This window comes from Pelophylax lessonae (assembly GCF_965119305.1).
Source record: "Pelophylax lessonae genome assembly, chromosome: 11".
NCBI lineage: Eukaryota > Metazoa > Chordata > Amphibia > Anura > Ranidae > Pelophylax > Pelophylax lessonae.
In genome coordinates this window covers 237177912-237202229 of record NC_138778.1, presented here as the reverse complement: position 1 = coordinate 237202229, position 24318 = coordinate 237177912, and the positions used below count along the sequence as shown (strand labels likewise).

Below are 24318 nucleotides of genomic sequence, written 5' to 3'. Positions count from 1 at the left end.
CTTTGATATTCCCGTTATTCCATCCACCTCTGCAGACTGTTGATCTTCCCTCTCATACGTCTCTTCTTCTTCTGCTTTAACATCAACTATCAGATCTTCACCCTAAACCAAGAGAAAGATCAATAACATCATCTGTATGACATAAACTTTATTATTGCGACAGAACCAAAAATAATCCACACATTGTCTCCACGGGTCCATGTTCTAGATGCTCCATCCCACCAACCTTGTAATAGTGAGGGATGGTGTGACCTTCCTGTGTGGAATCCTGGGAATACAGAGGACGGGGACATCTCTCTGGTGGGTTCCCATTACTGGATCCATCTGTAGGAAACACACACACTGACTGAATACATTGTTTCTATGTGTTTATCAGATGATGGGGGATCTAGGTGGATCCTCCGTACTGCTCTCTCCTTTACAATAAAGTCTCCTCTTACCCGGTGATGTGAGGGGCGGCTGATTCTCCATCATGACGTCCTTGTAGAGATCCTTGTGTCCTTCTAAATACTCCCACTCCTCCATGGAGAAATAGACAGTGACATCCTGACACCTTATAGGAACCTGACACACACAATGATACAGTCACCATCCAGACACATCCCTTGTCTGTTACTGGATAATGTCCCAGAATTCCCAGCACCGCTCACCTCTCCTGTCAGCAGCTCCATCATCTTCTTGGTGACTTCTAGAATCTTCTCCATGTTGTGTCTCTCAGGGTTTAGGAAGTCACATGGAGGCACTGTGATGGTCATATGATCACCTGACTTCACCAGAGGAAATCTCTGTATTGAGGAACCAATAGGAATATCATGTTAGAATCCCAGAATATATGCCATCTACACTTAAACATATTGGCTTAGGAAAGACAATGTTACAATGGATATCCTCCATATACTCTGCTCCATCAGCCCAAGTTAAGGATAATGGGATTCTCTCTGAACCTTTTCTGATTAAGAATGGGACGAGACAGGGGTGTCCCCTATCACCCATACTCTTTGCTCTTTCCTTGGAACCATTTTTATGTAAAATAAGACAAAATGAAGATGTTGAGGGCATCCCAGTGGGGAAGAAACAATATAAAAATTCTGCCTATGCAGATGATCTTCTTTTTTCAATCGCTAACCCATTGATTTCACTACCAAACCTTATCAGAGAATTTGAACAGTAAGGTACCATCTCCAACTTGAAGATAAACTTTAACAAATCAGAAGCCATGGAAATAAACTTACCTAGTAGAATTTTACAGAATTTAAAACAGAACTTTAAATTCAAATGAACACTGTGATAGTCTCAGAGGTCCGTTTAAAGCGCAGAGAGCATCATGAAGAACAAGGAACACACCAGGCAGGTCCGAGATACTGTTGTGGAGAAGTTTAAAGCCGGATTTGGATACAAAAAGATTTCCCAAGCTTTAAACATCCCAAGGAGCACTGTGCAAGCGATAATATTGAAATGGAAGGAGTATCAGACCACTGCAAATCTACGAAGACCTGGCCGTCCCTCTAAACTTTCAGCTCATACAAGGAGAAGACTGATCAGAGATGCAGCCAAGAGGCCCATGATCACTCTGGATGAACTGCAGAGATCTACAGCTGAGGTGGGAGACTCTGTCCATAGGACAACAATCAGTCGTATACTGCACAAATCTGCCCTTTATGGAAGAGTGGCAAGAAGAAAGCCATTTCTTAAAGATATCCATAAAAAGTGTCGTTTAAAGTTTGCCACAAGCCACCTGGGAGACACCAAACATGTGGAAGAAGGTGCTCTGGTCAGATGAAACCAAAATCAAACTTTTTGGCAACAATGCAAAACGTTATGTTTGGCGTAAAATCAACACAGCTCATCACCCTGAACACACCATCCCCCACTGTCACACATGGTGGTGGCAGCATCATGGTTTGGGCCTGCTTTTCTTCAGCAGGGACAGGGAAGATGGTTAAAATTGATTGGAAGATGGATGGAGCCAAATACAGGACCATTCTGGAAGAAAACCTGATGGAGTCTGCAAAAGACCTGAGACTGGGACGGAGATTTGTCTTCCAACAAGACAATGATCCAAAACATAAAGCAAAATCTACAATGGAATGGTTCACAAATAAACATATCCAGGTGTTAGAATGGCCAAGTCAAAGTCCAGACCTGAATCCAATCGAGAATCTGTGGAAAGAACTGAAAACTGCTGTTTACAAACGCTCTCCATCCAACCTCACTGAGCTCCAGCTGTTTTGCAAGGAGGAATGGGCAAAAATTTTAGTCTCTCGATGTGCAAAACTGATAGAGACACACCCCAAGCGACTTACAGCTGTAATCGCAGCAAAAGGTGGCGCTACAAAGTATTAACTTAAGGGGGCTGAATAATTTTGCACGCCCAATTTTTCAGTTTTTTATTTATTAAAAAAATTTGAAATATCCAATAAATTTCGTTCCACTTCATGATTGTGTCCCACTTGTTGTAGATTCTTCACAAAAAATTACAGTTTTATATCTTTATGTTTGAAGCCTGAAATGTGGCAAAAGGTCGCAAAGTTCAAGGGGGCCGAATACTTTCGCAAGGCACTGTACATGGTTTGGTAGGTGTAATCTGCCAAAGATGACTATATTACCAAGATTTTTATACCTTTTCAAACACTACCCATTAAGGTCCCAGCTTATTATTTCAAACAAATAAATTCAATATTTATCAAATTTGTTTGGGCAAATAAGAAACCCTGTCTCTCAAGACAGTTACTAACGCTGTCTAAAAGATCGGGAGGAGCGACTTTACCAGATATGCGTAAATATTTTCAAGCTTCACACCTTCGAAGACAAATTGATTGGTGTCGTCATGGAGACTCTGAGCTCTGGATACAAATTGAGCAGGCACATACACTTATTCCACTTAACCACTTACCGCATATTGACGTATATTTACGTCGGCAGACTTCGCGGGGGTATACCAGGGTGATGCCTCTAGCTAGAGGCATCATTCCGGTACCGTGGTTAACAGCCAACGGTCGGCTTTCTCGGGAGCCGCTCGATCATTACCCGGGTGAGCGGGAGGGGACGTCCCCCCCCCCCTCCCGCCGCCTTCCGTCCCACCGGGAGCCCCGAGCACCCAGCCGGCACGTCCGCCGGCTGGATGGAGTCTCGATCAATGCCGGAAACGGCTTAGATCGGGTCTCCGATGACGTAACACGGAGGCAGCGTCCATGACGTCACTACCGGATTACTGTGCTGCAAAAAGCGGCAAATTTAAAAAATGGCTGTATGCAAAAATGCCGTTTTCTGCGTTTTGCATACATGGAAGTGTAGTGGAGGGGTTTGGGGTCTTTTAGACCCTCGATCCCTCCATAAAGAGTACCTGTCACTGCATATTGGTGTCACAAGGGATGTTTACATTGCTTGTGACAGCAATAAAAGTGATCAGATTTTTATTTTTTTTAAAAACCTGTAATAAAGTAAAAAAAAAAAAAAAAAATAAATAGGAAAAGAAAAATTTTAGCCGCCCCCGTCACCGTAGGCTCGCGCACAAAAAAAAAGTATACGGAAGTCGAGCCGCGAATGAAATCGCTGTTCAAACCAAACATGTGAGGTATCGCCGCGATCACCAGAGTGTGGGCAATAATTTAAAGAGCTACACTCTAACTCTAAACTGGTAACCGTTAAATAAATTTAAAGCGTCGCCTATTGAGATCTCTATTGACCGTAGTTTGTCGCCATCCCATGGGGGGGCGCAATTTTAAACCGTAACATGTTGGGTATCTATTTACTCGGCGTGACATCATCTTTCACAATATACAAAAAAATGGGCTAACTTCACTGTTTAGTATTTTTTAAATGCAGTGAAATGTGATTTCTCAAAATTTTTCCCCAAAAAATGGCGTTTTAAAGACCGCTGCGCAAATACCGCGTGACAAAAAATATTGCAATGACCGACATTTTATTCTCCAGAGTCTTTTGTAAAAAAAATATATATAATGTTTGGGGGTTCTAAGTAGTTTTCTAGGAAAAAATACTGGTTTTAACTTGTGAACAAAAAGTGTCTGAAATAGGGCTGGGGCTTAAGTGGTTAATAGAGCACTATGGTGCTACGATGAATTACCAACAGAGTTGAAATCACATCAGTTAATTGGTACGACGTTACAAATTTGCTCACAACTATGCTTCCAGAATTCTTTATGTACATTTGATTCGCCATTACTCCCAATTTTGGGGAACCCAACATTTCCCATAGGCATGGAGGCACAATCTTTTACATCTCTCAGTATGACAGGTCATTTCTAAGCCGTACATTTCTTAACCACTTGCCGTCTGAGTACCGTAGTACTATTGCGGTAAAGTGGCTCGTTATCGTCTGACGACGTAGTACTACGTCGTCAGACACACCCCTTTCTCGGCGGCGCGCGCGCTCCCGCTGTATTCAGTCACAGCGGGAGTCGGGCCAGGGGAGGAGCAGCGGCGATCGCCGCCGCTCTTCCCCGATCGTCGCGGATCTAGTGTGGGCGGATCTCCCAAGTGACAGGCAGGGTCAGATTGCAGGGTTCAGCATAGCTGAACATGCGATCTGTCCTTGTGTCACATAGTCCCCTCCCCCCACACACGTCAGTAAGCACCAGGCATACATTAACCCCTCCCTCTCCAATAAAATTAACCCCTTCCCTGCCAGTGTCATTTTTACAGTAACAGTGCATATATATAGCACTGATTACTGCAGTAATGTCACTGGTACCCCCAAAAGTGTCAAAAATGTCAGTCAAGGGTCCGATCTGTCCGCCGCAATGTCGCAGTCCCACAAAAAAAAAAAAAAAAATCGCAGATCGCCGGCATTACGCATTAAAAAAAAAAAAAAACACCAAAAATGACAGAAATCTTTCCCTTAGTTAGTAAACGCAATAACTTTTGCGCAAACCAATCAAAATACGCTTAATGTGAATTTTTTTTACCAAACATAGGTAGCAGAAAACAAATTGGCCAAAAATTTTAAAAAATTTTGATTTTTACATTTTTTTGGGGGGGAATTTCATATAAAAAAATGTGAAAAATATTGTTGTTTTTTTCAAAATTTACGCTCTTTTTTTTGTTTATAGCGCAAAAAGTAAAAATCGCACAGGTGATCAAATACCACCAAAAGAAAGCTCTGTTTGTGGGAAAAAAAGGACGTAAATTTCGTTTGGGTATGGCGTCGCACGACCGCGCAATTGTCAGTTAAATTCGCACAGCGCCGAATCGCAAAAAGTGGCCCAGATGTAAGACAGCAAAATCCTCCGGTGGTAAAGTGGTTAAGGGAAGATAAATGGCCTTCTCTGGAGACATTAATGAATGAGATGGATGTTTTTAGACTTCCCTTCTGGAACACACTTCATTTATCACATTTTCTTCGCTCAATCCCTAACCCTCAGAATTATAACCGTCAATTGACAACCTTTGAAAGATACTGCTGGGATACAGGAAATATTTATCACGTGATATCCAAAATATATGACCTGATAAATACACCTGAAAGGCAATATCAATTATCTTATTTTGACAAATGGGAGAGGGAGTTGTCTCGTGCCTTCTCACCGGAGCAGCGTCAGAGTATGATCAACCTTGTCCATAAATCCTCTATATGTACTAAATATCAAGAAAATCATTTTAAAATATTGACTAGGTGGTATTACACTCCATATAAATGACAAAAAATCTCGATTAATAACTCGGATCGATGCTGGCGCTGCTCGGTAGAAGAGGGCACGTTAATCCATATTTTTTGGTCTTGCCCCAAATTGACGGACTTTTGGAAAAAGGTTAGAGTGATCATGCAAAAGTTTACAGAAGTTGAGATTCCGGAAGATCCGGCTTTTTTTCTTCTACAACTAAATAACTCATCAATGAGGAAATATAGAGAATCGGTAATATGTCATCTTGCAAATGCGGCCAGACTTTGTAAACCCCTTAACTGGAAAAAAACAAACATCTCCAACAATAGCAGGTTGGGTTCGGAAAATAGAGGAAATAAACAAAATGGAGGATTTAGTAATGACAGCTCAACATAAGAGGGGAAAATATATAGAGACGTGGGGAGCATGGAATCTATTTATCTTATGGAGAGAAGGTATAGCACTACTAGATTGAAAAATTGAATGGAAGTATGATGTAAGGGTTGAGTATTTATCGAGGTAACATTTGCCCGCCAGGAAATGGAAGGGATCAATATCCTCCCCCCCCTTTTTCTTTTTTTTTCCCCTTTCCCCTCTGGTTTTTTTTTTGGGGGGGTTTTGAGGGTTGTTTATGTAGGTATAAAAGAAGGAAAATTGGGGTGGCAAGAGACTGTACTATGTGTAGACAAGTTGGCTGTATAGGAATAGAAGTAGGGTACTGCAGATAAATTGGGATAAGAGATTGTGATTGCTATATATTTGTATCAAAAATTATGTAAGAACCCTACTTTTTCCTACTTTGTTAAATTACTTGATTATAATGTATACTTTTGTTGTACAGACTTATCTCAAACCCTTAATAAAAAATGTATAAGTGAAAAAAAAAAAAAAAGAATCCCAGAATCCTCCTCACCTCTCCGGTCAGCTCTGTTTTATTAATAGAGATAAGAGTGATGTCATGTGACCTCCCAGAATCCTCCTCACCTCTCCGGTCAGCTCTGTGTTTTATTATTAGAGATAAGAGTGATGTCATGTGACCTCCCAGAATCCTCCTCCCCTCTCCGGTCAGCTCTGTGTTTTATTAATAGAGATAAGAGTGATGTCATGTGACCTCCCAGAATCCTCCTCACCTCTCCGGTCAGCTCTGTGTTTTATTAATAGAGATAAGAGTGATGTCATGTGACCTCCCAGAATCCTCCTCACCTCTCCGGTCAGCTCTGTGTTTTATTAATAGAGATAAGAGTGATGTCATGTGACCTCCCAGAATCCTCCTCACCTCTCCGGTCAGCTCTGTGTTTTATTAATAGAGATAAGAGTGATGTCATGTGACCTCCCAGAATCCTCCTCACCTCTCCGGTCAGCAGGTAGATGATCTCCAGGGTGAGGTTTAGTATCTTCTCAGTCATGTGACTCCGGTCCTCTTCCATCCTCATTGGTGGCGTCATTTCATCCATACAGGTCTCCTTGTAGACGGATAACTCTGGGAAATGAAGGTAAGAATCATTTGGATGGTATTGATCACACAATAATAGGATGTAAGGGGGGTAATAGGAGGGTTGCTGTACATTTAAGAACTACTGATCCCATGGGAACACATTTAGTTTGGACTGTTTAAAGTTTGCTACAATTTTGAGGTCCTGGGACCTTCTTGGCCTGCCGGATCAGAAATTCCCTTTCCTCTGTTGGGTTTGTTTGGTTTCTGAACTGGATTTGAAATCTGCAGATTAGGAATGATAAATACGATCCTTCCTGAGACTTGTTTGCTCTGAGGCAGTGATGTGAGGACAATGTCGGGTCATCATAATGTCCAGGAAGGGGAACTTGCTGACTTTTGGCCGGAGTTGTCGGCTAATCAGGATAATTACCAGAACTCCGGCTGCAAGGCTCCAATCTCCGGCAGCCTGCTGACTGACAGGAGTGATGTCACTGTCACTCTCTGCAGTAAGAGAATGGATTGGATAGCAGGAGGATGCTGCTGGTGCAGTACAGAACTGTGGGGGAGGAGTCTGTTCTGTTTTCTCCAGGTTTGTCCTCCTCTTGGTCTATTTTGTATCCTGCAACATATTTCTTCACCAGTGAGATGGTGAAGGCTTCCTTCACTTGCTGGCAGGAGTTCTTTAAGGAGGTCAGAAAAGTAGGTGCAGGTGGGGTGGGAGGACCATCAGAGAACAAGAGCCCAAACGAGCCCGAAAGCCCCTTCCTACCTTTGAGCCTGACAGCCTGTTTTGCTTGGGTCTATCTAGCAATGTTACTTTGCGGTATAAACTCAACTGACGCAGACGTTTTCTGTGGTGTATGGTGTAGTTTGTGCTAAGCAACAATGCTGCGTAAGCTGTTTAGGAAAAGCAAGGCTGCAGAGGTTTCTGGTGTCCAGAAGGAAGTGTGCAGCTTACCTATCTGGGCCAGAGACAATGAGAGGGAGCCTCTCGCTAAAGTATTTGTAAAGTATGCTTCTCCCTTGAATAAGACTTGGGGTGATAAAGTCTCAGATCATTTTGTAGATTTTAGCCTTAAGGGGTTGGATTTAATTAAAGCAGAGAAGAGGACAGTGTCCCCAGTAGGTTGGTACTTTCTTCATGCTCTCTATACAGAATCACAGAGAAGGGACAAGGCAGAGGCAGAAGTTAAAAGGCCAACTAGCAGTTGCTTCAGAGTGTGTGCGTTCAACTGCTAGTCGGGCTGATGATTTGCAAGAGCGGTGTGCAGCCCTCATAACCAAATCAATTAATGACTTAAGGAAAAGAAAGGGCCGTAAACCTGTTAGTAAAGCCAGGGTACGTGCCATCGTCACATCCCAAAACTGGGATTGTGAGGATGTCTCCTCCAATGATAGTGAGGATGAGGAGATAGAGTTTGATGTTTCTGATGATGAATATGTGTCCTATTCTGATGGTAGTGATGATCTGGAGGAGTGTCATACACGTCCAATAATCACACATCAGAGAAAAGGGAAATAAATTGTGAGCATTGGGGGAAGGAGTTCGTTTGGAGAAGGTTGGCTCTTTGTTTGAGGCTGTGGGACAGCCATGATGCAGCCAGGATTTCTCATTGCCTTGCTTTCTCCAGAGATCCATTGGAAGCTGTTGAATTTCAACTACCAGAGCTAAGTATTTATTTGATATTTTTGGGACAAGGGTTGTATGTTTAAGACGTGATAATTTTAAGTGCATTTCTGCTGCTTACAGACCATAGGCTGTTCATTTGTTAGGCATTGTTATATCTGCCAGTCTTGTATTATGTTCCTAATATTGTAATAGTTTGTATGTACAGCATGTTTTGTATAGTAAAAGCACATTTATACACTGCAGAGGTCTGAGATTCCTTGTTTATACCGCAAAGTAACCTTGCTAGATAGACACAAAACATAGAAACATAGAAACATAGAATGTGTCGGCAGATAAGAACCATTTGGCCCATCTAGTCTGCCCAATATATCTGAATCCTATGAATAGTCCCTGGCCCTATCTTATATGAAGGATAGCCTTATGCCTATCCCATGCATGCTTAAACTCCTTTACTGTATTTGCAGCTACCACTTCTGCAGGAAGGTTATTCCATGCATCCACTACTCTCTCAGTAAAGTAATACTTCCTCATATTACTTTTAAACCTTTGCCCCTCTAATTTAAAACTGTGTCCTCTTGTGGTAGTTTTTCTTCTTTTAAATATGCTCTCCTCCTTTACCGAGTTGATTCCCTTTATGTATTTAAAAGTTTCTATCATATCCCCTCTGTCTCTTCTTTCTTCCAAGCTATACATGTTAAGGTCCTTTAACCTTTCCTGGTAAGTTTTTCCTGCAATCCATGTACTAGTTTAGTAGCTCTTCTCTGAACTCTCTCTAGAGTATCTATATCCTTCTGGAGATATGGCCTCCAGTACTGCGCACAATACTCCAAGTGAGGTCTCACCAGTGTTCTGTACAGCGGCATAAGCACTTCTCTCTTTCTACTGCTTATACCTCTCCCTATACATCCAAGCATTCTGCTGGCATGCACAAGCAAAACACAAGCAAAACACAGCCTCAGAGGTCCCCACAGCCATGAGTGCGCTGCGTACAGAGTGAAGGGATCAGGAGTGCACTGCGTACAGAGTGAAGGGATCAGGAGTGCACTGCGTACAGAGTGAAGGGATCAGGAGTGCGCTGCGTACAGAGTGAAGGGATCAGGAGTGCGCTATGTACAGAGTGCAGGGATCAGGAGTGCGCTACGTACAGAGTGCAGGGATCAGGAGCGCGTTACGTACAGAGTGCAGAGTTTAGGGGTGAATTACGTCTAGAGCTCAGGAATGCAGTGCAAGGTTTAGGAGTGCGCTATGTATAGAGTGCAGGGTTCAGGAATGCATTACGTACAGAGTGCAGAGATTAGGAGTGCATTGCCTACAGAGTCTGGTGTTCAGGAGCATGTTATGTACAGAGTTCAGTGTTCAGGAGTGCGCTACAAACAGACTGCAGGGTTCAGGAGTGTGAGACATACACAGTGCAGGGTTCAGGAGTGCGCTTCATATAGAGTGAAGGGTTCAGGAGTGGGCTATGCACAGTGTGCAACATCTCATTTCCCCGCCCAAGTTCTGACCTCTGCACCCACAACTTTCTTCTCATCCCCCCACCTCTGCACACATCTGCCTCCTCAGCCATCAACCCCCCTCCTTCCTCACATCTGTACTCTCCTACCTTCCTACCTGGCCCAGCTCTGGTACCTCCCATGTAGGTGGTTCCCTCCCTGTGTATTGGGCTATAGTTCGTACCTCCCTGTGTAGGCGGATCTCTGTGTTCAGCACCAGTACCAGTGTTCAGTTCTGCCCTATTTGTCCTTTTTCACCATCACTTCAAAATCATCAGCACAACACTGCCTCTCCATTGCCACTAAGGTATAAAGCAAGTCCTCAAAAAGCCTGTCCTGTGGATGCAGCCCGCTGGATGGAAAAAAAAAACATATCCGCTGGAGCGGTCAGGAACCTCCGCCACTAACAGCTATGCCGGGCCCAACGCACATGCGCTCAGCTCACAAATAGCTGGCGCCACTAGAGGGACTGAGGTGGTGAAAGAACGGGAGATGTTTATTCTTGTTTCCTTGGAGACCAACTGACCGCGCATGCGTTGACAGAAAGCCGGCGCAGCTCGCTGGACTGAGGGGGAGGATGTTTACTCGTTGCCTGGGAAACCTGGCATTGAGAAAAATGAACAGCCTGGCGTCAACTCTACCTCGTTATCTAAACCAGTGTGTGATGTTGTCAGTAAATATTTCGTTTTATTGTTCATGAGGTGACTGACCTACTTTTGAAGTGTATAAAAAACAAAAACCTGTATTTCAGTTCAATAAACAGTCATTCCTTTGGTTCTACCTCAACATCTAGTGTGTGTATGATGCTTGGGGTAAAAGACTGGTATTAGCTCTTGGTCTGCTGGAAGGGTTTGGAGGGCAGGAGGCACTGTTTGGTGGAAGCATCCAAGCTGTGCCAGGCTTTCCAAGGAGGATTGGTGAGAACAGGTTGTGCAGCACATTCAGCCTGTCCAGAGTCCCCTCCATGCAGATACCCCTGCTGTCCCTGATCTTCCCCCAACGTGGGCACATCACCCTCCAACATTAGCCAACTCCTCTGCCCACTCCTCCTTCCCCAAACACAAGCTCGAAGTTCTCCATTCCGAGCACACTCTGCACCCTGTGTGGAGGGACCCATCACTTATGCTGGCGGCAGTGCCTAGAGCCTGGTGAGTGCCTGAATGTGGTGTGGGGGTCCCCTTGAGATGTGTTGGGGAGGCAGGATCAGCTCTCTGCACATCTCAAACTCCTCTCCTACCTCTGTCAGCTGCTCTCTGGAGTTTCTGCCCAGCTTCTGCCCTGTGCGTGATATCGGCGGAGGCGAGCCCTGTGCGTGCAATCTGCGGAGGCAAGCCCTGTGCATGCAATTGATAGGGGTGAGCCCTGTGCGTGAAATCGGTGGAGGCGAGCCCTGTGCGTGAAATCGGTGGGGGCGAGCCCTGTGCGTGAAATCGGTGGGGGCGAGCCCTGTGCGTGTAATCGGCGGGGGCGAGCCCTGTGCGTGTAATCGGCGGGGGCGAGCCCTGTGCGTGCAATCGGCGGGGGCGAGCCCTGTGCGTGCAATCGGTGGGGGCGAGCCCTGTGCGTGCAATCGGTGGGGGCGAGCCCTGTGCGTGCAATCGGTGGGGGCGAGCCCTGTGCGTGCAATCGGCGGAGCTGAGACAGTGGTGGAACTACCAGGTCGCAAGGTCCTACTTGTGATTGGGCTCTGTTGTTCCACTGCCATGTAGGGCCAAAGACAGCAGAATCCATCCCACTGCAGAAGTAAAGGGCCACGGAATCAGTGGGAGGGGCCCCAGGACTGATGGAGAGAGCCCTGGAACCTGTTGGTTAGGGGGGGGGGGTCTTTCATGGTTTCTTGCACCAGGACACTAAAGGTTCTAGTTAACCCTCTGCACAGAGCCCTCAGTATTTTCCTCCCTTTGACACCAATGATGGAACATATTCTTCAGGGCAGGCTGGGCAATATTTTTATCTTCCTGACCAGCAATGTACGATACTCTATGCTCCATACTCCTGACCCCTGCACTCCATCATTGTGTTGGCTGCATATTGTAATGATTTAAAATATTCTAAAACAGCGCTACCAGGCGTGTGCAAAAAAATAATAATAATATAATGATCAAAATTGAAATATAGGTAATTCAAACTCATCAAATTGCAATATATATGATGATGATGATAAAGTGCACTAATGAAAAGATCTCAAATTTATAAAATCATCCAATAATAAATATACAAAATCAGCAAATGCAATCAATATTAATAAAGTGTTCTAGTGAAAAAATAGATCCATAAATATATACAAAAGTGCAATGAAATTCAATGATAGTGCTATAGGTGCCAGAGTGCTTCCTACACCCCGTGGAACGCACGCCGGCAGCGTTCCCGGAAGTGGACGCATCTGTTGTGATTATTGCGGTTATACAACGCTGTTTTTATGCTACATCTTTGTGAGTAGTTTTAATCTATTATAATATAATAAATGCTTTATGGGCTTCACTATGTTTGGCTCCTTCCCTTCATTTTCGAGTACCTGATCGAGGGGGAACTATAAATAAAGGCTGGGGGTTTGTTGGAGGCCCTGCTGACCCATCCATCCCTATTGGCTATCTTTTTTGGAAAACCACTGCATATTTGAGGCTCAATTATATTTAAAGTCTGGTGAGTGGATCCCCAAAAGGGTCTTTTTTGAAGCACCTTGGCACCTGTGTGGAGCCCCTCAAGCACTTTACCCAGCACCTTATTTAAGTTTTAAGTGGACTATTTCTTTGGACTGCACTTTATTTAGCACGCTGGCACCTATAGCACTATCATTGAATTTCATTGTACTTTTGTATATATTTATTGATCTATTTTTTTTTCACTATTGCACTTTATTAATATTTATTGCATTTGCTGATTTTGTATATTTATTATTGGATGATTTTATAAATTTGAGATCTTTTTATTAATGCACTTTATCATCATATATATTGCAGTTTGATGAGTTTGAATTACCTAGATTTCAATTTTGATAATTATATTATTATTTTTTGCACACGCCTGGTAGCGATGTCTTAGAATATTTTACATCTTTTCCTTGGTTTTTACCTAAGTGAGCAGCAGCTGCAGGTGACACTACTTTATATTATTATTTAGCGCGGGTTTTAAGTTAATTTTTTTACACATATTGTAATGATTGCCCATTGGCTGCCTGTGTAGTGTAATGATTGCCCATTGGCTGCTTGTGTAGTGTAATGATTGCCCATTGGCTGCCTGTGTAGTGTAATGATTGCCCTTTGTAGGCCATGTATGGTCAGGATGGTCATTGTCTTTCTGTAAACAGAGAGGGCGCTCTCCTAACCTGGTGATATCCGACGTGTTTGGATTGGAAAACACCAATCTTGGTCCAGGAGGGCTATTGGCAGGTGAAGAGGTCCTAAAAAGGGTTCCTACCCCATACTTGCCAACTGTCCCGTTTTTGGCGGGACAGTCCCGGGAAGAAGGACCCTGTCCCGTGTAATTTAGTCTCCCGGGACTAGTCCCGGGAGATCAGTGTTGCCTCGGGCTGCCCGTAATTTGCTAAACCTCATTGGACACAGAAAATGCCCATCATAAGGCAGGACTAATCAAAACCAATTATAGCTCTCGTGGGGGCGGTGCTGCAGTGTAGTATCGTGAGATGAAGGCTACGGTCTAATTTGAATGAAGGTTTATGAGCCGAGAATGCGCCCCTTCTTTCCGCCCGAAGTCTGCTATTGTCCCCCTGGTAAGGAGCCGGGTGAGGAGTTCTCTCTCCTGTGTGTGTCTATCTGTCCCTCTGCATAGTAAGAGTCAATGCGGGGGAGCGCTGTCTACACCGGCATCTCTCACTGTGACAGCTCCTTCACAGTCCGGGGGGGGGGGGATGGGCGGAGCCGCAGCGAGAACAAGCAAGATGAGTGCCCAAGTCAGTGTGTGTACTGCTGTATAGGAGGGGGATGGGGCAGCTGCATATGGAGGAGTTGATCTTTCCCTATTCTTCCTGCAGTATTCAGCGGCTGCAGGAAGAATAGGGAAAGATCAATTCCTCCATATGCAGCTGCCCCATCTCCCTCCTATACAACTTCTTTTGCTGGCCCCCCTAGTGTTCTCCAGCCCCCCCCCCCAAAGCTCTTGACCTCCCCTCAGTGCCCGTAGCCCCCCCTAGTGCCCCATAGCCCCCCCCCGCCAGTGGTCTTTAGCCCCCCCCAGTGCTTTTCATCCCCCCCCATGCTCTCTGGTTCTCCCAGTGCTCTCCTCCCCCCTGTGCTCCCCGGGCTCCACCCTCTGTGATTTCTAGTTTCCCCCCTGCTCTTCATCCACCTGGTTTTCCCTGCCTGTCCCCCCCTCCCCCCAGTGCTCTCCATCTCCTGCGCCTTCTAACCCCCCTGCAATGCTTTCCAAACCCCCCCTTAATTCTCTTCAGTCCCCCCCCGTGCCCTTGCTCTCTGCTTGCCCTGTGCTTTCTGCCCCCCTAGTGCTCTTCCGCAGTCTCTGACCATCTCTTGTATCATGTCTGCAGTCTCTGACAATCTCCTGTATCATGTCTGCAGTCTCTGACAATCTCCTGTATCATGTCTGCAGTCTCTGACCATCTCCTGTATCATGTCTGCAGTCTCTGACCATCTCCTGTATCATGTCTGCAGTCTCTGACAATCTCCTGTATCATGTCTGCAGTCTCTGACCATCTCCTGTATTATGTCCACAGTCTCTGACCATCTCTTGTATCATGTCCTCAGTGTCTGACCATCTCTTGTATCATGTCTGCAGTCTCTGACCATCTCCTGTATCATGTCTGCAGTCTCTGACCATCTCCTGTATCATGTCCTCAGTCTCTGACCATCTCCTGTATCATGTCCTCAGTATCTGACCATCTCTTGTATCATGTCTGCAGTCTCTGACAATCTCCTGTATCATGTCTGCAGTCTCTGACAATCTCCTGTATCATGTCCGCAGTCTCTGACAATCTCCTGTATCATGTCCACAGTCTCTGACCATCTCTTGTATCATGTCCTCAATGTCTGACCATCTCTTGTATCATGTCTGCAGTCTCTGACCATCTCCTGTATCATGTCCTCAGTCTCTGACCATCTCTTGTATCATGTCCTCAGTATCTGACCATCTCTTGTATCATGTCCTCAGTGTCTTACCATCTCTTGTATCATGTCCTCAGTGTCTGACCATCTCTTGTATCATGTCCACAGTCTCTGACCATTTCTTGTATTATGTCTGCAGTCTCTGACCATCTCTTGTATCATGTCCTCAGTCTCTGACCATCTCCTGTATCATGTCCTCAGTATCTGACCATCTCTTGTATCATGTCCTCAGTCTCTTATCATCTCTTGTATCATGTCCTCAGTCTCTGATCATCTACTGTATCATGTCCTCAGTCTCTGACCATCTACTGTATCATGTCCTCAGTCTCTGACCATCTACTGTATCATGTCCTCAGTCTCTGACCATCTACTGTATCATGTCCTCAGTCTCTGACCATCTCCTGTATCATGTCCTCAGTCTCTGACCATCTCTTGTATCATGTCCTCAGTATCTGACCATCTCTTTTATCATGTCCTCAGTCTCTTATCATCTCTTGTATCATGTCCTCAGTCTCTGACCATCTACTGTATCATATCCTCAGTCTCTGACCATCTACTGTATCATGTCTTCAGTCTCTGACCATCTACTGTATCATGTCCGCAGTCTCTGACCATCTCTTGTATCATTTCCCCAGTCTCTGATCATCTCTTGTATCATGTCCTCCTGAACTATGCCCATAGGATTACTTTGGTTTTGGGCTATCTTTACAGTTTAAGTGCAGTTCAAAATGCAGTCAATGGTGTTCAGTGTGAAAGGGTCCCAAATTCCGTATATATGCGACTCAGAGAGATCACCCCACACTGTTCAGGTAAGAGTAGTTCAGGGCTGGGGTGACAGTGGGGGGTCACAGGGCTGGGGTGATGGAGGGGTCACAGATAAAGGATGGGGCAATGGAGAGGTTATAGGTTAGGGTTGGGGTGATGGAGGGGGTACAAGTCAAGGATGGGCAATGGAGGGGTACAGGTCAGGGTTGGGGTGATTGAGGGGGGGGTTAGGGTTGGGGTGACGAGGGGTCACAGGTCAGGGTTGGGGTGATGGGTAAGTAGTTCAGGTAAGTCATCTCTCTCATCACTGATCTTACAATGCAGAGGCCTCATGTTTTGTTTAGGATGCTGAAGTTGGCTTCTTATTTGACTGCTGAAATTAGCCACTTTCTCAAACAGCTTCTGAGCCCCCGTTCACACTAGGGCGACCTGTGAGGCGACCTGGTCGCCTCACAGGTCGCCTTCCATAGGGAAGCTGCGGACCCGTTCTAATAGGAGCGACACAAGTCGCTCCGACTTAGAAAAAGGGTCCGGAGCTTCTTTGGGACGACCCGGAGGCGACCGCCATAGACTTCATAGACCTCGGAGGTCGCCACCCGAAGTCGGATCGCCCCTATGTGAACGGGGGCTTATTCAGGTCAGATATTTATTTACTAAACAATCATCTGCAACGTTTGTAATGAAGTTGTGAAGTTTGGCAACAATTCTATCCCCCTAACTGCCATGTATTTAATGGGGTAATTTTGAATAAATACCTTTTTCTCTATAAAAACCATCTTGGCTCACCCAGATGTGACTTGTTTTGTTTTCAAATAGTTGAGCCCCCCTCTATTAGCCCACGTACACATTGGTCTGATTTGACATGCAATGCAATGGCACCGTCTGCATCTGTGCAACGTTGCACCGATTCCCAACAGTAGTTTTTGTACTTCTCTCATTATTGAGTAGACCCTATAATCTGATGATAAATAGGCGGAGATTAATTATGCTGAGTGGGCGGAGCTTTAGGGAAGTGGGTGTGGTGGGTAATTGACAGCTGTGCTGCAAAGTGTCCCTGGAAATTTTTTTTAAATGTTGGCAACTATGCTACCCCCGCCCATATTCCTTAACCATTTGTAGCCCAGAATTACATCTTCTATATCATCATATATCACTAAATTCATACAAAACTTTATTTATAATCATCAATAACTGGTAAAATATATTTATTTGATATAAATTACAATAAAAATGCAGATCATAGATTTCCTCATTGTAATATACGAGGATAATCTACATTTCCACACTATATATGTGTGTATCATCATCTGCTGGAGATAAAAGAGGTCACAGTGACTATGGAGGAAGAGGACGGACATGACGGGGGGGTTACTGGGTGTAAATAGAAAATAAGATCTTATTACCTCCTCTGCCACTTGCAGCAATGTCTTCTATTTCCTGCCAGATGGAACTTCCTGTCTTTATTCCAGATCACTTCCTGTATGAACCTGACATCACTTCCTGTCTGTAGTCCATAGAAACCTCCTGTCTAGATTTGAGAGAGACCACCACCTTGTGGAGTTCAGAGTAACTGCAGCATGCATTATCAAATACTTTTAGTCGGAGAAAAGATTTACTAAAGCACTCAGTCAACAAATAGTCACAATTCCAAATTTACTAATGGTCACAAAACGAAGCGACCGTCTAAGCGAGTTCCCCTCCTTGAATCAGGAGCACAGCAGAGAAAAATCTTGTGTAAAACATGATCTCAAGCAATTTATACTTCCTATAGATTTGTTGAACATTTTGCGCACCAAGAGAGAGGGGGGGGGGGGGGGACAAAGACAGCAGGAAAGGGTCCTGCTGCTGGAGTAAAGAGTCCTGGAATCAGTGGAGGCTCCCCTGTAATTGCCAAGTAAGATTGCTGAGAAAGGGTGTGCAGCACATTCAGCCTTTGCAGAGCTCCGTTCATGCAAAGCCCCCCTTGCTGTCCCTGATCTGCCCCCAACACAAGCACAGCGCCCTTCAACATCAGCCAACTCCTCTCTCCGCTCTTCCTCCTCCACACAGAAGCTCAAAGTTCTCCATACTGAGCGGACTCTGCGCCCTGTGCTGGCTCTGAGGGACCTGTCACTGATGCCAGCTGCAGCGCCCGAAAGAAGTGCCTGTAGGTGGGGTCCACAGTGTGCGTGGGGCCCTTGAGATGTGAGCGGCAGAATCACCTCTTTGCACATCTCGATCGCCTCTGCTACCTCTGCCAGCCATTCTCTTGAGTTCCTGCCCAGCCTGCTGCCCCCCATCTCCCCCCAACACCTTTGTGCCCCTTCAAGGGCTGACCATATTGTTCCCCCTTCATCTGCCCCACCCATTCCTATCCATCCTCATCTTCTCATCCCTCTGCCACCCATGCCCATAGCCCTCTCTGACTGGTACCTCATTTCAGGTTCCCCCCCCCCAATTCCTGCACCTTATCTCTCCCTTTGTCATCACTTAGGAACTTCAGTGGCTGCATTGTGTCGGTGGAGGTGAGCCCTATGTGCGTGAGATCGGTGGAGGTGAGCCCCGTGTGTGAGAGATCGGTGGAGGTGAGCCCTGTGTGTGAGATCGGCGGAGGTGAGCACTGTCTGTGAGATCAGCGGAGGTGAGCCCTGTCTGTGAGATCAGCGGAGGTGAGCCCTGTGTGTGAGGTCAGCGGAGATGAGCCCTGTTTGTGAGATCAGCGGAGGTGAGCCCTGTGTGTGAGATCAGCGGAGGTGAGCCCTGTGTGTGAGATCAGCGGAGATGAGTCCTGTGTGTGAGATCAGCGGAGGTGAGCCCTGTGTGTGAGATTGGTGGAGGTGAGCCCTGTGTGTGAGATCAGTGGAGGTGAGCCCTGTGTGTGAGATCAGCGGAGGTGAGCCCTGTCTGTGAGATCAGCGGAGGTGAGCCCTGTCTGTGAGATCAGCGGAGGTGAGCCCTGTGTGTGAGATCAGCGGAGGTGAGCCCTGTGTGTGAGATCAGCGGAGGTGAGCCCTGTCTGTGAGATCAGCGGAGGTGAGCCCTGTGTGTGAGATCAGCGGAGGTGAGCCCTGTGTGTGAGGTCAGCGGAGGTGAGCCCTGTCTGTGAGGTCAGCGGAGGTGAGCCCTGTCTGTGAGATCAGCTGAGGTGAGCCCTGTGTGTGAGATCAGCGGAGGTGAGCCCTGTGTGTGAGATCAGCGGAGGTGAGCCCTGTGTGTGAGATCAGCGGAGGTGAGCCCTGTGTGTGAGATCAGCGGAGGTGAGCCCTGTGTGTGAGATCAGCGGAGGTGAGCCCTGTCTGTGAGATCAGCGGAGGTGAGCCCTGTGTGTGAGATCAGCGGAGGTGAGCCCTGTGTGTGAGATCAGCGGAGGTGAGCCCTGTGTGTGAGATCAGCGGAGGTAAGCCCTGTGTGTGAGGTCAGCGGAGGTGAGCCCTGTCTGTGAGATCAGCGGTTTCGAAATCCGCTAAATCGCTACAATTTCTTCTAATGCTCATGAGTTGTCCTTTCGGAATGTTCTCCAGCCACTTCGGATGGTGGCAGCTGTTTTTAGGGATATAGCCATTCCTATCCATTTTTTTGAAGTAGGGTTTGCTTGCCAGTAGTCCGTCTTTTTTAGAAAGTTCTAAATCCAGGAAGGCGATATGTTCAAAGTGGAAGTCACCAGTAAACGTGATACCATATATGTTCATATTGATCTCATCAAAAAAACTCCTGTAGTGAATCTGTGCTACGTTTCCAGATGATTATAGTATCGTCTATGTACCTGCGGTAGTACTTCAGATTTCTTCTGGGTACACTAAAGACCTGTTCCTCCTCCCACTTCTGCATGAAGACGTTAGACACACTGGGGGCAGACTTGGCCCCCATGGCTACTCCTTTGATTGTAGTTTGATTGCATTGCCATTTTTAACCCTTCCAGTATGTTGCTGATTTGTGTCTCTTTCATGTCCGTATGAGTATGTAAGGCCCAGTCTATTTTTTGTAGTCCATCCTGCTGCTTTATGTTCGTATAGAGGGAGTTGACATCAATAGTTACTAAGATGTCTTCCTCCTCTATATTGATATCTTTAATCTCTGCTAGCAGTTGTTTGCTGTCCCTCAAATAGGATTTGCCTAAGGGGATCAAGGGTTGCAAGAACTGGTCGAGGTATTCACCCAGTCTTGAGTGTACAGAATTAATCCCACCTATGATGGGTCGACCAGGTGTTTTTTTTATTATCTTTATGCATTTTGGGGACATAATAGATGACCGGGGTCTTAGGTTTCTCCAGACAGATGTATTTAGCTTGTTTTTTGTTAAGGATGCCCATCTCCTTCCCTTTCTCAATGTATGTATGCAGGGTTTTCTCATACATCTTTTTTGGGTCTCCCTTTAGCTTGATGTATGTGTCCTCTATATTGAGTAGGTTCTCCATCTCCTTTTCATAGTCTTTTTTATTCAAGATTACCATTGGATTTGGAATTTTATACCATTTTATGTTCATTTATCACTCTGAACGCACAGAGCACTTTTCTAATAGCCTTGTGACATTGATGTCATTTTATTATGGTAGCGCCGGTACCAACAACACTTGCACATTATTACTCACCTGTTATCTACTGTGGGTTATGTGTTTACACTTATGATAATGTGTATTGTACTTTAGGAGCTCAAGGGCGGCAGTCTGCTAGTTAATTGGCTCAGGTTGATTGCATCTATTAGTTACTGGTAGCAAAGTAGAATACGGTTTGTGTTGGTTGTTCTTTAGATGATTAGTTCAGGTTAATTATATGTTGGTATACAATTTCAACTGTATATGATAATATAATCAGGCACCTGACCTGGTGGGGTATTCTGATCAGGAGGGGGATGTCCATCCTGTATATATTCGTGTGAGTTTGTTCAAATAAAGCTTCCAGTTCTCTACAAGCTAAGTTCCATCTAGTTTTGTATGGGGGGCGGCTTGAATATCTGATACCTACGTTCAAGACTGGAGGAAGCTGTATACTGACAGAAGCCCACAAACACAGTGTGGGTCGCGGTTCCATTATATTTTTGGCAAGCTAGGGGAAGGTTCCTGCAGTCTGGAACATCCAAACCTCTACCGGGATCCAAGGTCCAAATAGCAGAAGAGGAGAGGTACAGATATCAGCCGCCATGGAAAAAGAATTTGGAAGGAGGTTGCGAGAGATGTGGATACAGCACAGGGGACCGGTGTCAGAGAAGGACCTGCTAGGATGGTATGATGTAATCCGCTGGGATCTCTGGAAGGAAGTGCTAGCCCGTGAGCAGCAACACCAGGGAAAAACCCTCCCCTCCTTCTAGGAAAGGTACTGGTCGTAGTACGAAGTTCGAATGGTGTTTTTGTGGAGACAGCCGCACAAGGAATGGAAAGCTGAGTTAAGTAGTCTGGTCAAGGTGGAGATGCGGTTGGACAAGAGCTACAGAGCCCTCCGCTGGTATGTAACCCAAGTGTGCCCATGGACAGCGGACGAAAGCCCAATGGAAGGCTTTTTCTACGGCGGCCTGGAGATAGTATTAGAGAAGCTGTCCAAGGACCCCGACTTTGGGAGTGATTGGGAGTGGCGGTTAGAGGAAATTGAGAATTACAGAGAAGAGATCCTGAACATCTCGGAAGATTTCTGGGCACTGGAAGATTTGGAATGTCTAGCCAATCAGGAATGGGAGCTGGAGATCGCCTACAGACAGCTACTAGACTCTGCTCAGCACTGGGCCTGGGCTCCCCTTGCCTGGGAATATGCAGAAGTACCAGCTGACAGTCCAGAAATCCTGACTGAAGAATCGACAATGTGGCACAGCAATAGTGTGCTTTGCTCACCTGCACCCACGGTTTTGGATGCAGAGGTCTTATGGCGGATGCAGCAAGTGACCTTGACGAACCTGTTTCTGCACAGGACAAGCTTGGATGGAGGAAGGCATCTGTTAAGTTCCTAGATAAAGGTATAGGAGAAGATCACAGATTTAATTGACTTTCCATCCTTTATATATTCGGTGTGAGTTTGTTCAAATAAAGATTCCAGTTCTCTACAAGCTAAGTTCTGTCTAGTTTTGTATGGGGGGCGGCTGGAATATCTGATACCTATGTTCAAGACTGGAGGAAGCCGTATACTGAGGGAAGCCCACAAACACAGTGTGGGTCGCGGTTCCGTTACATTGGTGGCAAGCGGTGGGATGCTTCCTGCAAACTGGAACATCCAAACCTCCACTGGGATCCAAGGTCCAGGTAGCAGAAGAAGAGAGGTACAGATATCAGCCGCCATGGAAGAGGAATTCGGAGGTTGCGAGAGATGCGGATACAGCACAGGGGACCAGTGTCAGAGAAGGTCCTGCTAGGATGGTATGATTCAATCCGCTTGGAACTCTGGGAGGAAACGCTAGCCCGTGAGCAGCGACACGGGGGAAAAATCCTCCCCTCCTTCCAGGAAAGGTACTGGTCGCAGTACAAAGTTGGAATGGTGTTTTTGGGGAGACAACCGCACAAGGAATGGAAAGCTGAGTTAAGTAGGCTGGTCCAGGTGGAGATGCGGTTGGACGATCGCTACAGAGCCCTCTGCTGGTATGTAACCCAAATGTGTCCATGGACAGCGGACAACAGCCCAATGGAAGGATTTTTCTACGGCGGCTGTTATTAGAGAGGTTGTCCAAGGACCCCGACTTTGGGAGCGATTTGGAGTGGCGGTTAGAGGAAATTGAGGATTACAAAGAGATCCTTAACATCTCGGAAGTGTTCTGGGCACTGGAAGATTTGGAATTTTCTGCCAATCAGGAATGGGAGCTGGAGATTGCCTACAGACGGCTGCTCAGCACCAGGCCTGGCCTCCCCTTGCCTGGGAATATCCAGAAGTACCAGCTGACAGTTCAGAAATCCTGACTGAAGAATCGACAATGTGGCACAGTAATAGTGTGCTTTGCTCACCTGCACCCACGGTTTTGGATGCAGAGGTCTTATGGCGGATGCAGCAAGTGCTGACTCACCTTGATGAACCTGTTTCTGTACAGGACGAGCTTGGATGGAGGAATGCGTCTGTTCAGCCGCTGGATAAAGGTATGGGAGAAGAGGAAGCCATCTTCATTCCCCAACCACAGATCACAGATTTAATTGACTTTCCATCGGAGGATGATATGGATGATAAATCACCCACCAAAGTGTTGGCACTGGGCCCGAGTGCCACCAGCCTGTGCCCTGGACTTTCAGCAATTCCAGAGGCTGGGGATTTAATAGACTTCTCTGCAGAGGAGGAACTTCCCAGTGAGCCTTCAGCAGAAGAGCGGGCATTTAATCATAGACCTGCTTACCTCTGCCTGCAACAATTGGTGACCCAGGAAGATGTGTGCAAGGCCACTGACTTTTCAGTTTACTTTCCTGCAGAACAGCTGGCATCAGGGCCTAACATCACTGAGCTCTGCCCAACACCCAACAGCAGCTTCAGCCTCCTTGAGAGAAGAGGCAGCTGAACTTTATCCTACTCCACTGACAGGGACATGGGATTTCCTGCTAGCAGCTTCTGTGGAGTTACAAGAAACTTCTCCAGCTGAAGTGCGGACAACTGAACAGAGGGTCCAAGACCTCTGCCTCACACCTGTGGCAGTTCCAGAGGCCCAGGGTGAGAAGGTGGTAATCCTTTCTCCCCAGGGAGAGATCCCCAGTCTCCCTCCCCAACAGTTAGCCAGAGCAGATTATGTGGAGTCCCCAGCAGAAGTGCTGGCAACAGGGCAGAGTGCTACCAACCTCTGCCCAGCACCCGCAACAGCTACAGAGTTCCAGGAACTGGGGAGATCAGCCCCTTGCCCCAGCAACAAGCTGATTAAGTGAAGCTTCTACACCCAGCTGAAGTGCTGGCAGCCAGACAGAGAGTCAACAACCTCTGCCCCACACCTGTGGCAGTTCGGAGGCCCAGGGTGAGAAGGGAAAAGAAGTTGTTGTCCTCCATCCACCAACAGTCAGTCAGAGCGGAGGAAACGGTCTTCCCTCCTCAGCCAGGATTTGTACATCTGGGAGACAGTACCACAGAAAGGTCCAGATGAGGGTAAGGAAGATGGAGCAGCTGACTCCCCTTCCCAGCAGCAGTTGGTGCCCCAGAATGATGACACCAATCCAGCAGAAGAGCCGGCAACAGAGCAGAGTGCGGCTGGCCTCTGCCCTCAACGTACAAAAGATGGAGTTCCTGTGGTATTGGATTGGACTGCGGTCTTCACCTCTATATCCCAGGGATGCTGGGCAGTCGGCCCAGGTCCCCAACAGCATGAGGGAGTGAGCCCAGCCACCCTGTCTTCTCCAGTGGCTGAAAGGACTCCAGGGAGAAGGGCCAGTCCAGG

At 46.3% G+C, this 24318-nt stretch overlaps 2 protein-coding genes across 2 annotated transcripts in view; both read right to left on the bottom strand.

The window, feature by feature from the left end:
• LOC309567211 (uncharacterized protein) overlaps positions 1-24318 on the bottom strand; it is a 272509-nt gene that overhangs the window by 48092 nt on the left and 200099 nt on the right.
• On the bottom strand, positions 90-19868 carry LOC309566959 (uncharacterized protein; the record flags this gene model as incomplete). The annotated part of the gene is made up of 6 exons (XM_082272279.1): positions 90-102; positions 183-324; positions 441-564; positions 651-785; positions 2768-2843; positions 19765-19868. The coding sequence occupies 6 exons, from the start codon at positions 19866-19868 to the stop codon at positions 90-92; spliced, it is 594 nt and encodes a 197-aa protein (XP_082128405.1).